The 17,243-nt window shown below is 39.1% G+C and overlaps 2 protein-coding genes across 2 annotated transcripts; one reads left to right on the top strand and one right to left on the bottom strand.

The window, feature by feature from the left end:
* Nucleotides 1–1,001: 1,001 nt before the first annotated feature.
* On the bottom strand, nucleotides 1,002–15,363 carry LOC106162851 (uncharacterized). The gene is made up of 11 exons (XM_086995672.1): nucleotides 15,201–15,363; nucleotides 7,270–7,347; nucleotides 6,594–6,748; nucleotides 6,063–6,224; nucleotides 5,559–5,711; nucleotides 5,073–5,240; nucleotides 4,597–4,814; nucleotides 4,157–4,247; nucleotides 3,025–3,174; nucleotides 2,218–2,460; nucleotides 1,002–1,726 (listed from the first exon to the last, which is right to left on the bottom strand). The coding sequence occupies exons 2-11, from the start codon at nucleotides 7,319–7,321 to the stop codon at nucleotides 1,505–1,507; spliced, it is 1,614 nt and encodes a 537-aa protein (XP_086851798.1). The 5' UTR covers nucleotides 7,322–7,347; nucleotides 15,201–15,363; the 3' UTR covers nucleotides 1,002–1,504.
* On the top strand, nucleotides 12,977–16,827 carry LOC106162852 (monocarboxylate transporter 13-like). The gene is made up of 6 exons (XM_086995673.1): nucleotides 12,977–13,261; nucleotides 14,049–14,144; nucleotides 14,676–14,819; nucleotides 15,217–15,960; nucleotides 16,189–16,239; nucleotides 16,367–16,827. The coding sequence occupies exons 1-6, from the start codon at nucleotides 13,012–13,014 to the stop codon at nucleotides 16,537–16,539; spliced, it is 1,458 nt and encodes a 485-aa protein (XP_086851799.1). The 5' UTR covers nucleotides 12,977–13,011; the 3' UTR covers nucleotides 16,540–16,827.
* The last annotated feature ends 416 nt before the right edge of the window (nucleotides 16,828–17,243 follow it).

Here is a 17,243-nt window from a genome sequence, read left to right on the forward strand (position 1 = left end):
TGCAGACATAAAGGCAATGAATTGCCGCAACGTACATAATTCCCCTCTGTCTCTGCCGACTCTCTGGGATGGAATGGCATTGGATAGCGATGTGGTCTGCTTGTTACATCAAGGACGCCAGGTGAATTTCTAATTAGGATGCCTTGTTTAACCCATCTCGGGCTATAAGATTTGAAAGGGAACGGATACACGGTAAAGGGCATTTTCAAAATGTAATTTGAGCAGTTACAACGTACATGAGCTTACGCGTTTTTTTTTTTTTTTTTTTTTTTTTGCTTTTGTGAGAGTGTCACTGCATATCCCACAATTTTCTGTTAAAATAATACATCCATAAACCACAAGTCATTTGAATCCTATAATATATTCAGTGTTATTAATTTTAATTAATGTTATTCATTTAAAAAAATGTTTTTAAGAGATAGAAAGGCCCATGGCAGAGAGCAGGGAAAATACCTGGGCCCCGTATCTCGAAAGCATCGCGTATTGCGAATAGCGATATCACATAGAGGCTACACTGTAATGCGAATAGCAAGTATGGGCGAGTTATGGAATCGAGACGATTGCGCACGGTCACAATGCGCGATGCTTTCCAGATACGGGGCCCTGATTTCCATGGGCATTGTTTGCGTTGTGATTGCTGTGATGATTTGCAATAAAATACCTTGCGCTTTAATTGCAACATATTATTTCTCAACTAACACAATGCCGTTCGTTCTCAATGCTGTTTGAAACTGGGTGACCAGATGAATAAAACGTAACAAAAGTAAACAAAATAAAATATAAGTTATCAGTGCAAGTAGATATATATTATCCAGAGTTGAAGTTTTCCTTTTTGTATCTAAGGCATCATTTGTATGAACACTTTAAAATATCAATGAACTTAGTATAATTAGTAAATGTATAACTTTTTTTGGTGATGCTCTATCGAGATCTTTGATTATGAACTGTAAAAACATATAAGAAGAACATAAGCATTTCTATATATTTTCAAATTTACCAATTGAAAGGTTGTCTAATTTATTCAGACAAAATGGGTTGTTTCAGTCAAAAAACATAACTTGCCCTATTTCCATAAATAAATGAATAAATTGATAAAAAGAAATCTAACAATATCAATGTATAAAAAAAGAAAAAAGGAAGAAAAAAAACAAAAAAAATATTTCAATAGTATTTATTTCATTAATCAGTATTTATTTCATTCATTTTAATCGATCTTGATTACAAAATGTAGTAACGGGAAGTGATTAAATGTTACTAATACCAAAGCAATAACACATGGTTTAAATCCTAAAATGAGTTTAAAGACGAGACTTCGTTTTTGCGATGTTTGCATCTTAAAAAGGAAAGAGATTTTTCTTATCTCATACATCAATACAAATCACAATTACCAGACTAAATATTTAAATGCGCAGCATTGCCTTCAATGGCCAGTCAGTAAAACGCACAATACGGAACGAAGTTTTGTGTTTACATCTTACTTACGAAACATTAACAAGAAAGCACGTCAGAACCTGGCAACGTAAATCCCCAAAACTCTTCTTAAAAATGAATTAGTAAACACGCCGTAAGGGTCAAGCGATTTTCTGATATTTAAGAAGACCCTCAGGTCGTCGCCGTAGATGTTTCTGGCCCTGTGTCGGAGGTCGGGGTAGATGTCCAGTAGTTTCCCCCAGTGGGGTGCGCCACCTTTGATGCCAACGGAGTCACTCTCCCATGCGGAAATTATCTGAATTTTAAACCAAATGTGCCCTACATATTCAGCTTACTACATACCTGTAAGTGCTGTGTTTGTTGAATTTATCTTTTCTAATCAGCATGTGTTTATAAATAAAATAGGAAAACACTGCTCAAGAGTATTGAGCGTCAAGTTAGAGATTAGTGTCTGCAGGGTGGATGCATCGACGTACACTGTGCGACATTTCAGATATATTTTCCAATAAATAAAAAAATAAATAAATAAATAAATAAATTAAATAATAATCATATGAAGGAGACTACAGGGAATTTGTTAACATTTCAACATTGACTACCGAATATGAAAGTTTGCATTTTAGAAATTAAAACAATCATTTTAATTTTAAGTCTAAAGTATTATTACTTATTGATTCTTCTGGGTTATTTAAAATCTGTGCGTATGTGTGTGTGTTTGAGAGAAAGAGAGAGAGAGAGAGCGTAAGTGCACACATACGGTATATCATTTGTAGCACTTTAAAATACCTTGGTAAAAATGTCCTTACTACGCTGAAGCTCATTAGAGTTTGTCCACCTTGACTCGAGGTTAAGGGTTCCAAAGACGTCTCCAGTGGCTGCGAGCTGACCAGAAGGCACCCTGATCCAAGCAGACGGAAGTGACGTAGCACATAGGTGGCAGATGGTACTGCGGACCCACCGGAAAAGGTTATCGTGGAGGTTTTGGACGCCATCCTTGCGCGACTCGTGATTAAGTGTTGACGCTAGAGACTGCAAGATAATAATTTTCCTCAGTAAAATAATTATAGTGCTGGAAATCGGTCTTATTTTCTTGCAGCAATAATTGCACGATTTACTGAGTACATTTCAATGCACATAATGTACTCACTGCACTTCTAGGCCTACTCTCCAGTTACGTGTTGAATCTTGATTAGACCATTGTCTGAATAGCACTACATTTGAAATTGCAATTATGTTTTAAACTTTTTTAGATATATCAAGTCACATTGTTGCGAGGAGACTATCATTCCTCACATTTAGAATGAATTAGGTCGTTTTATAAACAAAAGGATTTATATAAATGTCAAATTTAAACGTGAGATTATAAAACAAACGGTTTACGTGTTAGGTCACCATTTATTTGACGGATAATAAATCAGTGCCTGTTTTTTTAAGGTAAACATAATTTTCCTCGTTGTTAAAAAATTCCCTTTTAGCAATGGTCATAATAATAAGCATGCAGCCCCACCTTACGACATATACAATGTATATTCATATCTATTGCACGATATACTGTCCAATAAGACCGAAATGCAATAGCCAGCGAAAACTTACCCGAATGGCTGCGGCACTTGCAGTGAAGTCAGGGTCGGGAAAGTCGTACTCTGTGATGACCAAATTATATGGCCAGGCAGGCCCATGAACGGCCTTATGTAATGGCACTACTCGGGTGGGAGGAAGAGCCAGACGAGTCTTAAAAACTGCCTATTATAAAGAGACGTATGCGATCAAAAATGAGAAATTTGTACACATCACATACTATTCAGTGGGGCAAATAAAAATACATGCAAAGTAATAACAGGCAAAATTCCATGCTATTATGATTTAGTTAAATCTAATATATCCATTAATATATATGTTCATTGACGGCCATTTTGAAATTCAAAAAATGTTTTAATATGTCAAGCAACACAAATAAATACAAACCAAGTTTCTTGTTATACAGTAGCAAATTATTTCAGGATAACTGACAGCCTAGATATTTTTCATACAAAGTCCTTGAACAAAAGGTTAACTATCTGCATCTTTGTCTTAACCTTTTGATCTTTAAATGGCTACATGTACAATGAATAATAGAGGCGATCTACACTTTGCACGCCGTGACAGTGCTCACCTTTATTAGTGATACTCCTGTGGTAGAAAAAAAAAACAAAAACAAAACAAAAACAAACAGCAGTGTTACCTCGTTTGTGTGACAAAAATGTCAGGAATGTATTGGTACATGTAAGTGTAGAGTCATAGGGGGTTAATATGCTACGGCCTGCTTGTCTTTGTGACCCTTACATGTATAACACACACAGATGTGGAGTAACGCATGCAGTGCGTGCCCCCTACTTTGGATTCAATTTTGCTACCCAACAACCCAAGAGGGACTGCAATGGTTATATAGAAGTAAATTGGTCCCAGTTATAAGTGATTCTTTAGCAGATAAACAGTAAAGTATAAAACGTGGTGTAGGCTACATATCTAGAAACTTTATTTCGCATGCATGTAGAAAACATCCCAATATCTTAATTTTAAAAGCCTGTGCCTTTAATTCTTTAATTCGCTAGCTGCTGTCCAATAAGACCTTGGATTAAACTCATCAAAACTCATTAAATTCATTGATATAATAGCTCGGAGATATGTGTCAAGAGAGATCGACACATTTTTAATGTACATGTAAACGCGCCTGCAGTTCACTGACCTGTCCTTGTGACACCACTGTGACGTTATACGAGGATGGACGTTCATCTTTAATCTGTATTGTTGCCGGACTTGAAACAGGGTTAACCAGCCTGAAAAAGACATCAGAATTAATATGTTTACTGCTGGCAAAAATTATATAAACTTATGGGTCGTTTCCAGGGTATTTGAAGGTACAATATCTAGATTTTGAGCGACAAAAAGTCAAATAGTTGCCGACGCAAATATTATGAAATTACTCATTCACATACGACGAACATATGTGGTTCGAACTTGCGATTGTCTTCATGCACCGGCAATTCTTGTAGAATTGCTCTATATCTTCCGCAGCCAATCTGTCGTCAAACCAGGAAAGTTGCGTGTCGCTTTAAGTTCCCAGTGACAATACTGAGCAGTCTATAATCCCTTACAATTTGACAAAAAAATTGACAATTTACTTACTCTAACATTGCCAAATCGTTCCCGCAGTCCCATGTTTCGGGAACCAATCCTGTTTTTAGTACCTCCTGAGCCTCTTTCTCCGTCAGGGAGTTGTAGGGGTCGTGCCAAATGTTGACGTGATAGTTCCCAGCCACGACGCCCCGTAGAAAATTAGGGTCATATAGGTTTCTCAGTGGGGTGAACACGTTTTTATGGACAACGCTCACTTGTGGGATCACCTTTTATACGAAAATGGCAGAATAATGATAAAAACGGTTTACCACTATGATTTTCTTGAAAACATTCTGTGATGTACCTTTGTGCAGTGTTCCTAGACAGTATGCACCTTTTATAAATCGGGTGCATATACTTTTAAAAATCGAGCTACTAAACGTACCAAAATGGTCGTGACGAAATAAAGAATAATGATAATTATAATAATGCATTGCATCAAGTGTTTATAGACATTTACTGTGACCGCGTTCCTCGAAACTCACTTTCAACTCAACTTCGAACAAAATTCCAAGCAGCCCCAAATTACATCGCAGTGCTTTCATTACTTCGGGATGTGTGTCTTCCCTGAAGACTCTGATGTTCCCCCATCCGTCTACCAGCCTCGTTCCTACCAAGAAGGCCCCCACTGAGGCTGAATTATAAAATCCCGCCTGAAAATCAAAGAACGTACTTTATTTCCACAAACACTGACTACTTGCCTTCATTATGTTTTACTACGTAGGCATGCATGTATGTTCGCTCAGTATTTGCGGTTAAAATTGTTAAAACTATGCAATCTTTTGATAATTACTACCAGTGAATTTAGGATTCATTTCACACACACACACACACACACACACACACACACACGCAAGCACGCACGCGCGCGCGCGCGCACACACACACACACACACACACACACACACACACACACAGGGGAAACATTTTAATAAACACTTTGCTTATGGAATCCGAAGGAAGCATATTACGTGTGATCCCGTTCCGAGAGCACCCCCTACATGTGGTTCTATTATAACAGGTCCGTAAGGAAAGTGGTAACCTAAAATATCCAACTCCTGGTCAAAGTTTCCTTGGGACAGACCGGCAGCGACTCTCACGGTGGCGTGTGTATCGGAGGGTCCCTGAAAAACGACAGTATTTACATTCCGTGATAAAGGAAATACTGACTTGACAGATTTTACTGCCTCAGTTTTTCATGTCATACGGTCACTGGCCGCATGTACTTGTGTGAAAAAGTTCGCGTAGACTCAAGGGCCGGAAAATATTAACAAGCCGTTTCTTTACACAGTTTTTTTGTATATATTTCTACTTATAAGAAGAACTTTTTATATACTTCTTTGATAGCCGTCTTATGCAAATATGAAAAGCTATGTGTTGAATTAAAAAAAGCAGGGCATTTCTACTGAAGATGAATGTCACATGCACTAGGAAAACAAGGAACTACAGTACGACCATGCATAACAACAACTTACCGCTGGCTTGAGAACTACTGTCTGCCCGTCATCTAGGGTCAGGTCCGTCAGATTGAGATAGATTTGTCCCCGGTCTCCGTAGAGAGGAGAGATAGAGTGACTACTGCCCATGGCACGGACTTGTCTTCTGTATGAAAGAGCAGCCCTGACTATTCTCTGGATCTAACAAAAAACGTGTTTTTTTTTTCTTTTTTACCAAATACGAATGGACTTTATTATGGCTTAAACCATACACAGCTGAAATACGTAGATGTGAAATGAGCATTTGGTGCCTCAGGCGTGATCTTGCATGTCAAATCTGTTTCACTGAGTTATATATGGCAAAAAGAAGGAAGAATACGATTGTCGGGGAATTGCATAATTTTCCATTAATCACCATCTTCAGCCATTACCCCGTTTTTAAGTTTTATAAATTTAGTTTTTGAGACACACATGGAAGCATAAGGTGAAGAACTTCATTAATGACACTCGTGATGATAAAAAACTAGAACTTATGGATTAAAAAACTGATCTGACAACGGCTGTACCTACCTCTTCCGATGATTTGGGTTTGGCGACAAACACGTGGTCGTAACTGACAACCTGCGCCCAGTTTGTAAACGAAACCATGTCGATTACAGGCGAAGGTCCCACGAATTCCTGCAAACATCTTTGTACAATTTGCAACTGGTGCGTGGTCGAATAGTCTGAAAAAGTAATAAGGCAATGTAAGGTTATGCATTCGAATGTTTTGTGTAAAAGTCCAGATAATGATATCATCGATAAGTGGTTTGGTTTAATTTATATTAATGTCTCTTTGTCGCATCACCAAAAAGGCCTTCATCCAAAAGAAGGATGGTGGATAATATTGTAATATCATTTGAAAAGCAGAAATGGTCTTATGGAATAGTCCGAGGCGTATTTAGTTTAGAATAGGAATTAAGGCTCGCACTCTTATCAATGAAATACATTCTTTATATTAACTTAACCTTATTCAAGCACACAAACCTTCACCCCTTCCATACCTACATGTACCACTGTCTCTTTCACACACACACACACACACACACACACGAGTACACACATGTACGCACAGACACACTCACATGTACGCAGGAGAACGCGTAAGCATACACACACACTCACACACAGGAGTACGCGCATCCACACACACACACACACACACACGCACACACACACACACGCTCAAGTGTATACATACAATTACCTGAGTTAAACAGCATAGAGACATAAAGGCAATGCACTGCCGGGAAAGACATGGCTCTTCTTCGTAACTAACACTTTTCTGGAGTGAAATAACCCTTTATATAGCGACGCAGTCTGCTTGATATATTATATAGGACATCAAGGACGTTACGAGTAAAGATGCTTTGATTTCGTCACAGTTCGTCTAAGGACTTCATACCGTTCCCTGATGAATGGGGTTTTCAAAAATTACAAGGTCACAATATGGCCAAAATGTTTCCATTCACAATTTTTAATATCAAAATAAGGTAATAAATTCACCATGGAAGGTTATCTCTATATATCTACATAAAATTCAGTTATATGAGGGCTTGTCGGGAATGCGTATAAGCAGGATTTCTGATGAATGGTCGACCACTGCGTTGAAAAAAATTGAGGCAGGGGCCTAGATTACCCCGTATCTTTACAATATTTTGATGTCTATTTCAAACCCTCATATAGATTATTTTCCATATATGTGTACATAAGTATACCACGACATCAGTTATGTGTTGCATGCAACGTAAAAGTTCTAACATTATATATTTCTGTAATCCAACATTGCATTACCTGCATGGTCCGGTGTGACAGGGATGGTAGTCAGCTAGGAACCATAGTCCATTCCCTATTATTTTGTACAAGTAACATTCGACCCATATACTAACCCCAATACAGAAACAAACCTCAACCTGTTAAACCATATTAGCTTATGGAGTCTCTCTCGATATCGTTTCAAACCATTTCCATTTTTTCGAGTGTAAATTCTGTTTATGGATTTTACGGTTCTTGCAGTTCTTGTGTGTCAAATCATTTCCCAAATTTTTAAAATTATTAAAATGATACACCCAAAATCATTGTGAAATATGAACAATTGTCTCTTTATCTAGATTTAATTGCGATTCCTTCGCTCAAGAGATGGTAGCAAGCCTGACTCCAGAACATCGATATATTTCTAGTGATTCATGTTTCCATTAACCACTATCAATTCGCCCAAGCCATGGATGCTGATGCAGTCCCACACCATGATGAATATGCTGCTCCGGGTTCGAAAATTCAGTGCATGTGGTTCAAATGCTTTACCAGCAGTTTGCCAGCATTTTACCCGTCTGTCATCAGAGGTCAGACCAAAGCGACACTCATCAGAAAAAAAAATATAGGACCAATTGTCATGAACTGTCCAGTTCCAGATCCTGTTGACCCTTGTTTACTCTACGTTGCCTGTTTTGTAACGATATAAGAGGTTTCAGTCTTGCTACCCTGCTGTACAGTCTCAGAGCATGTAACCGACGCCTAGCAATTTTCACAGACACATTCTTATGTGTGAAATTGTTCCAATGTGTTGTCAACTGACAAGCAGTGTCGAACTTTGACAACCTGGACATCAAAATCAGTCGTCGGTCTTCACGGCCAGTATTTTTTTTGAACGACCCATCAGAGGCAATTTGTCTCTTGATCCAGTGTTTCTATACCGAGACCAGACCCTCTGCACGGTTCTGACTGAACAATTCAATTATATCGATATTCTGACATTGCTTATATTCCGCCTCTTCAGGTTAATAACTTGCACCTATAACCGTTAGATAATTGCCTGTATCTTGCCATATTGGAGGAAGACAGGAATGACATTTGCTGTACATGTACAAGACCAACAATACAATTCCATGGTATAGCGGTTTTATACTCATTAGTCACATTATAAGTAGACCAGGCATTATAAGTACCCAAGATCTGCCTACTTTTATTACTCTGAGGTAGGGGGTGACACTTCTTTTGTCCAGTGTGTGTATGTGCATTTGAATATCTTTCAGTTCAATTGCAACATTTTATTTCTCAGCTAACGCAATCATGTTCCTGCCCAATGTTGTATGCGGACTGGAGATAAAATACATTTGAACTTTGGATTATTGACAGGAAAAGGCTCTTTTACTTTTACCACGTGTAGGTTGTCGCAGGATGAGTGACCCTCCCCCCCTTTACAAAACTGGCCATTTCGACCCATTATCATAGGACCTTAGTCACGACGAGTAGTAATTATCAAAAGATTGCATAGTTTTAACAATTTTAACCGCAAATACTGAGCGAACATACATGCATGCCCACGTAGTAAAACATAATGAAGGCAAGTAGTCAATGTTTGTGGAAATAAAGTACGTTCTTTGATTTTCAGGCGGGATTTTATAATTCAGCCTCAGTGGGGGCATTCTTGGTCGGAGCGACTCGTCGTTAATCATGTTAGACACGGTATCTGTAATAAAAAGCACTATTTCTAACAATTTACAACTGTGAGGTGATTATTTGTAAATAAAAGTACATGGAAATGGGGGTGGGACAACCTTTTTGACCAATGTTGTATAGGATAGATTTATATAAGGTGTAAGACATCAAGATAACGTGATAAGTTTTAGATATTTGTGGATTTTATGCTAGTTAACATTTGCTTTGTTTTAAAAATGAAAAAAAAAAAGAGGAGTGTATGTGGTAAAGGGTAAGAATTCGAAGACAACACATACAAAATGAGTTTTTGGTAATATTCAAATAACATTTTAAGCTAATTGAAAACTAAGCTCTAAGAGAATACCTTGTAAGGAAATAATGAAAGATGGAATGCAACATTAGAATGGAAAATTCTGGTAATCACGCAAAAGACAATATACGAAGAGAAGAGAATACGTGATCAATGTTAAGAAAAAGACTTTAAATACTCTTGAATTTGTATGAAAAATTGATCGGTGAATAAACGTGTTTGAAAGCTCCAACACGTCGTCGTAGTCAATATGCGACCACTCCCCTAATCCTATCGTACTACCTAGCAAGCAGGATCGATCTATCTCCGATTGTATTCTCACTAAATCGCCGGAATTCCATACCATTTCAGAAAAAACTTTAAAAACATAAAGTGTAATTTTCTGCACGTGATTGTCCTATGAGACATGTAGCCTATACCAGTACATACAACGCCAATTAAGCTATTCTATGCACGAATAAACTTAACATGCATGCTCTCTAACATGACGTACCAAGTCATACCGATCTATGTTCTGGCCGCTACGGGTTTGGAGGAAGAAGTCTGATTTGCATCAAGTCTCCCTCCCCACGTTTTCTATTAGACTGCGTTAAGCTTCTAACATCTTACCAGCTGGATTGAGCCAACTAATACTATGGTGAGGGGATTCTCGCTAAAGTGCAAATCAGCTGAGGCTTGTCAGACATTAAAGCCAATTAAAGTGACTGCACTTACAGATAATCTACCACAGAGTTGGATCGATCCAGCAAGTACTATGGGTTTATCTGAACGCTCCCTTCCATTGCGTAACCGCTATCCAATCACGTTGCCATCTTATCACCTCATGACCTCATTTTTAACTTTACACCAATCAATCAACGCGAAACAATCCATGTTTACAATCCCGAACTCACGCTACTCGATCTCACCATCGACCTTCCATTAATATACATTGTGCCACAAACAAAGCCAGATTCGCCATTAAGAATTTTGTCTCCGGCCACGTAAGTGTTAAACATGCTTTTTTTCCCTAATATTTTAGTGTGTTTATGTTACATACATGTACTATCCGTAAAAAGTTCTGTTCGCTTAAAGAATCTACCCCGTAGGGTCTTAAATTCTTAGTTAGAAGGGCGGATTCAATACCAGAAACGTTACTACAGGAGCTTTTACTTAACATACTGATATTTACAAATATACACACGGCTTCTTTGGTTAGATTATGTGTCTACAAACAAACTGAATCACTCAATGATCTATAACTGGGATGCGGTACTGCAGAGTTCGTAAAAACAAGGCCTGTTTAGATCGTGTTTTTTCTTATTCTTGACTGTATTCAGCCCTAACCTCCTTTCCCTATATTAAACTAAATTTGATGGCATATTGAAGACATTAAGGGATACTAGTACATACGACAACCAATATTCGTCCTGTACACCGATCTCGTGAGAGCAAAACAGACCGAGTAAAACTGCTTAGAGCAAAGAGAAAACATCGCAAAAACTGCCCCAACTCCGTCAACGGGGTTAAGATTGTTGCGTACAGAAAAAAAGCCATCATATTCAAGGCTGAAAACAGGTCACTGGTCTATTACTCTTGTCTATGCGCCAGTGTTTACTAATCAGGGTATCGGGTATTATTACCCCCCCCCCCCCCCCCCCCCCCCCCCCCCCCCGCCCCATATCTCTCTTCTTTCCCATTTCGATTGTATACTTTATACATCTGGTTTCTGTTACTTCTCAAGCTGCCGGGCATGCTGGAGAATTGCTATCAAACGTTTCACGATTAAGTTACTTTACTTCAAGTCCAAGATAGAAGGTAAGAACCTCCTCCTGGGTGAAAGTTATTAAATCCGCATTATTTTGAAGAACTGCACGGTCTCCAATATAAACTATAACGCCACTACTTCTATCTAGTACAGGGAGCATTGAACCGACTTACATGTACGTCCCTTGTATACGTGGTTATCTCTAACTAATAAAATAACGACCCGGGACTGTGGTATACCAGGTAATGTGTACATTATGATTACGCGACTCAAGTGCCAGTCTTACTTATTATAACGCCAGCGTGCCATAAAAAAATAGAGACGATTATTCCAATCGGACCTATACTGTAGGTAATTATAAAATGATGTAAAAATGTGCGGTTCTTCATTCAAGCTTTCAAGATTGTGCACAGTGCTATGTATTTTCCACGACCGTTGCATTCGCCATAACACTTGCTTGGAAAGAGCTGCTGGATGTTCGCGATATAAACACTACATGTAATTGCCCAAAGTTGGTGCTTTGAAATGCCACGTCACATTCTTTTTTTTATCTTTTTGTCAGACTTTAATATTTGGAGACGATATTTAGTCTTTTTAATCACACTATTGAAGCCACCCATTTCTACATGTACATGTATACATGTACGTCAGCAACTTCTGTCAGCTAAACCATTTACACAACCCGTAATGGCTCTCTTCGATCCTGGAGCGTTCTTATCTCCCTGATGAGTGATAATCTCACATAAGCCTTTTAGCTGAAAAATTCTATGAAAGGCTGCCACAAATTTTGTAACAGTTTCGAGATATTTCAGTCTGGTAAAGAGTATAAGGATCGAGCACACACACTACCAACATCAGAACATATGTCATAACATCTGCTCCAATATCTGTATATGCTGTGTGCTAAGCGACGACACAAAAGATAACATTATATACAGTATGTTATCTGGGCATGACTTTCCTTCACGCTGCATACCGATAGGGCCAGCCGTTTAGATTAACGACACTGGGCTTTTGAAATGACAAGTGTACAGATGACGTAATTCTATCTAACACGTTGCGCTTGCCCCTAGATAAAGTTATATTAATCTCACTGGCTTTTAACTTTCTCATAGCTGTATGTAAGCTCATCTTAAAGATTTCAGCCACCGTTTCAGCCAGAGAGAATTCCTTCCATAGAAAAGGAAGCTTTTTGTCGGCCTTGTGCCATCTTTTCACGGTAAAAGTTTTAGACGGTTTAAAATAGAAATTCAATTTCAGAGCAGAGTGAATACATGACGGTTTAAAAAAGAAATTCAATTTGAGCAGAGTGAATACATGTACGTTACGCGCTCGCGCGCGCGCGCGCGAGAGAGAGAGAGAGAGAAAGAGAATGGAGGAGGAGAAACATATCACGTCTTTGTTTCCCTTTTTCCAGAATCGTCACCAACAATATCCAGAGCGCCAGATTAGTAATGGCACAAAAGCCAAATTACACAGCACGGAACTACCTGAGCGTCAGCCTTCCAAATCTGGTGCTGGGGGCATCACTTGTTTCTCTACCTCGCGAGGAGCAAGCTGAAGACAGCCTCGCAGAACCGCCCTCAAAGAATGAGCTGGAGGGGTTGGCTCTGTGTGATCACGTGGATAGCGGATGGTCTTGGGTTATCATGGTAACGGGGACATTGGCGCTTTTCATTGCAAATGGTTTTTGTTACAGTTGTGGTAAGTACTTAAGACGTTGATTTCTTCAGGTATAGTTTATTTCTATGTCTATCCAATGGTTATGGTTTGTGCTTTTTTCTGGATGTACTTTTTTCGGGTCTATCTTATGTCAACAGTCTGTAAATCTGAAAGCATACTGGAACATATCAGGGCCCCGTAACTCGAAAGCATCGCGCATTGCGAATAGCGATATCACTTAGAGGCTACAATATATTATATAGGGCCAGTATAACCGAGTTATGGAATCGAGACGCTTGCGCTTGGTCGCAAGGCGCGATGCTTTCGAGTTACGGGGCCCTGGCCTTGACATTTCATAGCCAGCATTAGACTACAAGGTGTTCGTCAATATCATTTCGCACTATTTCCATAATTTCCAGTGTAAATTATGTTTTTAGATTTTGTTTAAAAAGTCTCAAAAAACAATGCGCATTGAAGACCGCTAACCACGGTAAATTTGCTTTATTTTTGTAAGTCATCCGTAAAAAAGCAAAACCCTTTGTTCTTGACAGAACTATTCATATCTCATAATCAATACATTAATGAGACAAATTTGATTTTGACCTTTTGAATGGACTATGTCGTCTGCTGAGCAGGGCCCCGTATCTCGAAAGCTTCGCTATGTTGCGCACGTGCGCAAGCGTCTCGATTCCATAACTCGCCCATACTCGTCCCATATCATACATTGTAGCCTCTATTTGATATAGCGATTCGCAATACGCGATGCTTTTGAGATACGGGGCCCCGTTCTCACTAGCGCTCTCCTAGCTTCCATTTGCTTTGTTCACAGGCGTCCTTTACCTTCCGTTGTTAGAAGCCTTTGGCGAAGGCGAGGTTATGACGTCACTGGTGGGTTCGATACTATTGGGCCAAGGCATTGTATCGGGTATGTAATGTTCAACACTGTTACAACAATAATGAGGATACCGTATTTGATGTGTGTATTTCCTCGTCATTGATGCTTTATGCAAGTTAGACGATACGTTTTTTTTTCGTTATCGAGTAGTTTTTCATGAATAAATCACGGCGTTTATAGGCTAATTTACTATATTGACGTACTAATTACTCTTTAATATGTACTCATTCTATAGTACATTAGACAACAAACAGTGTTAGCATGTCAATGTAAAAGTTAAATTAATTATTGTTTTTTATATAAAAACTTCATAAGGTTTTAAAGATAGCACTATTGAATTTGAGACAACTTTTTTCAAACATCATGTGTTATTATATCAGCACATACAGAACAATGTGAGGAACCTGTTTCAAGAGAATGCGAACCCGTATCAGGGGTAGACCGGAGTCCCAAATATACTTAGCCGACAAGGTGTTCAACTTCAAATAGTGAAGTTTTTTGTGCGATGTACATTGTCTTTCAGATAACATTCTACCATTTATTCACTGTTTTCTCTTTTAGCTTTTATTGCTTCCATATTATGTGACAAGCTGGGTTGTCGCAAGGCATGTGCTCTGGGTGCTGTGGTCGCTGCAGCTGGACTTGGAGCAAGCTTCTTCGCCACAAGCTGTGCGTTCCTCATAGTCACGTATAGTGCAGTTGCAGGTATTTTTTATCTCTTATTAATGATCAACACAGTACCCAGCTGCATTACGAAACTTGACTTATACATGTACATATACGTGCAGACTAGTGGAATACTACTATAACTAAAAATCCGAATTATTATTAGTTTACAGTTTATAGTTTATATGGGGGTGCATTTCTCTGTTGGCCTCTGTTAAAGAATTGCTCCTCGAATTTAAAGGCATAACATCTCTTTGCTTTGGCGGGGAAAAAGTGCCAAAAAAACATATGGTACATATGGTAAACGACTATTCTCAGATACTTTGGGTCTTGTATCCGCCCCAAGATACCTGTACAAAGTTATAACTATATGTCGTTTACATTGTACCCTGTACGTTTTTATCCCTTTCATAAACTTACCTTGCTGTTTTCTCAGGTGCTGGCTTGGTGATCAGCTACCAAGCTGCCACTATTAGTGTGGCCCACTACTTCCACGAGAGAAGACCATTCGCCATGGCCTTTATTCAGGTGGGGTCCAGTCTCGGACAGGTGGTCGTCGCTCCACTTACACACTATTTTGTGGATGAATACACCTGGCGAGGAGCCATGTTGTTACTGTCTGCTATCAGTTTGCATCTTTTGGTAGTGGCAGCTTTGCTGCGGCCTCACAGAACAGAGCACTTTCAAAAGCAACTTAAAAATGGCGTCCTGTTCGACTTCACGGTGTTGAAGAACGTGCCGCTGCTGCTTTTAACGCTTAACGTTGTTCTGTTGAATGTGGTGCTAGGGTTATTATTTTTCCATCTACCTGCTTATGCAGTGTTCTCAGGAACGCCAATTCACAAAGCTTCATTGCTGCTTTCTCTCATAGGATTCACGGGCCTTTTTGCAAAGCCACTCTTCGGAGCAGCCATGAATCACCCGGATGTTGACCAATGTACTGTTTACAGCATGTCGCAAACGCTCACTGGGGTCTTGATGACACTGTCTCCGATATTAATGGCTGACTTTTCTGGACAGATGATTTTTGTTTTGCTTTTCGCCATCTACACAACTCCGTATTTCGCTGGGATAGTGGCAATATTTTTGGAGCATGTATCGGCCAAGCACCACGGAGCAGCACTGGGACTTCTACAATGTGGAGGCGGTCTTGGAATACTATTTGGACCATTTATCGGAGGTACGTTCAGAATAAACATGACACCTGTATTTAATACCTGATCATTCATATCACTTAAATAAAGGGGAAATTAAGCACATTGATAAACACTCTTCACTTGTAACAATCTGACAGGGTCGCCCACTCCAGTTTAAAGGTAGCCTATTATTTTAATGTTTATGTAATGTAAATTTAAGGTAACAGTCACTTTATTGTTTTATCATGTGGTTTTCTGTTATTGTGTTAAAGGTTGGACGTTCACCTTGACTGGGTCATATGCTCCAGGTGTGCAGTTTGCAGGTAAGACCACAAAACCACCGCATTTCTTAGAGTTTTTTTTTTAAAACGCAAGGATATACTCAATGCATAAAAGACGGGAAAGATATAATAAGTCCAGAACCATTCAAAATGCAATGTTTTCATACAGGTGGGTGCCTCGTGGTCAATACTCTCGTCATGTTTGCTGTGGAGATTTCATCTGGCAAAAATCCCAGACAGAAGATGGCGGAAGTTGCCAACCTGGATCACGTGTCTTCTGGCTGCACCGAAATTAGTCCGAGTACGGTCAGCCGATCCGCAGAGAACATGGCTGTTAGATGACCTTCATAAAAAACACTTATAAGGGGAACCAAAGCAGATACATTCAACTGAAACATCACTCTTCTAATTTATAACACCAGCATGCCAAGCGACACCTGCGTAACCTTTACCTAGCTACATATATTGATAAGTGAGTGAAGAGTACGAAATCAAAGTGAACGTTTTGTCATCCATTTATATCATACTAAGAAAATGCTAAAATTAAATCTTTTTTCTAATTCATCACCAAGATATATCGTATCCAAACTATTTACTGCAGTACAACCAATAAATCCTTTTAAGTTGTGAGTTTCTAGTTTCGGAGTCACTCTGGCAAAAGAGACAGAGATTAGTGAATTTCAGTGGTTTTGGTAAAAGTCTGAAATATAGAACTCGAAAGTGGGTTTATAGACATGGGCGTCACTTGACCCCCGCCCCCCCCCCCCCCCCTGGAATTTTGACGGGCACGTTAATTGCGGGAACCCAGCCAATCATTAACTCCCCTTCAATGACTTTGACCCCCCCCCCCCCCGGAAAATATTCTGCGGACGCCCATGTTTATGGATAATAATATCTCCTGGTAATTGTAAGAAGAAGTTGCTTAACGTTTCCAAGAAAGGTATTATGCAATGTAAAGATCTAACGTGCATTATACGTGCATTAACCTGCGCTGTTTGTTTAAGGAGGACTTATATCGGGTGATGAGGCATTGGTATAAAATTTAA

This window comes from Lingula anatina, chromosome 9, assembly GCF_051362555.1.
Source record: "Lingula anatina isolate TDL-2025a chromosome 9, LinAna3.0, whole genome shotgun sequence".
Taxonomy (NCBI): Eukaryota; Metazoa; Brachiopoda; class Lingulata; order Lingulida; family Lingulidae; genus Lingula; species Lingula anatina.

Coding starts and splice junctions, on each gene's coding strand:
- LOC106162852 (XM_086995673.1), top strand. CDS start 13,012: ATGGCACAAAAGCCAAATTACACAGCACGGAACTACCTGAGCGTCAGC. Junction 14,145..14,675: donor GGGCCAAGGCATTGTATCGG/GTATGTAATGTT, acceptor TTTCTCTTTTAG/CTTTTATTGCTTCCATATTA. Junction 15,961..16,188: donor ATTTGGACCATTTATCGGAG/GTACGTTCAGAA, acceptor ATTGTGTTAAAG/GTTGGACGTTCACCTTGACT.
- LOC106162851 (XM_086995672.1), bottom strand. CDS start 7,321: ATGTCTTTCCCGGCAGTGCATTGCCTTTATGTCTCTATGCTGTTTAAC. Junction 6,225..6,593: donor AACCCAAATCATCGGAAGAG/GTAGGTACAGCC, acceptor GTTTTTTGTTAG/ATCCAGAGAATAGTCAGGGC. Junction 5,241..5,558: donor CTCTCGGAACGGGATCACAC/GTAATATGCTTC, acceptor TTTGATTTTCAG/GCGGGATTTTATAATTCAGC.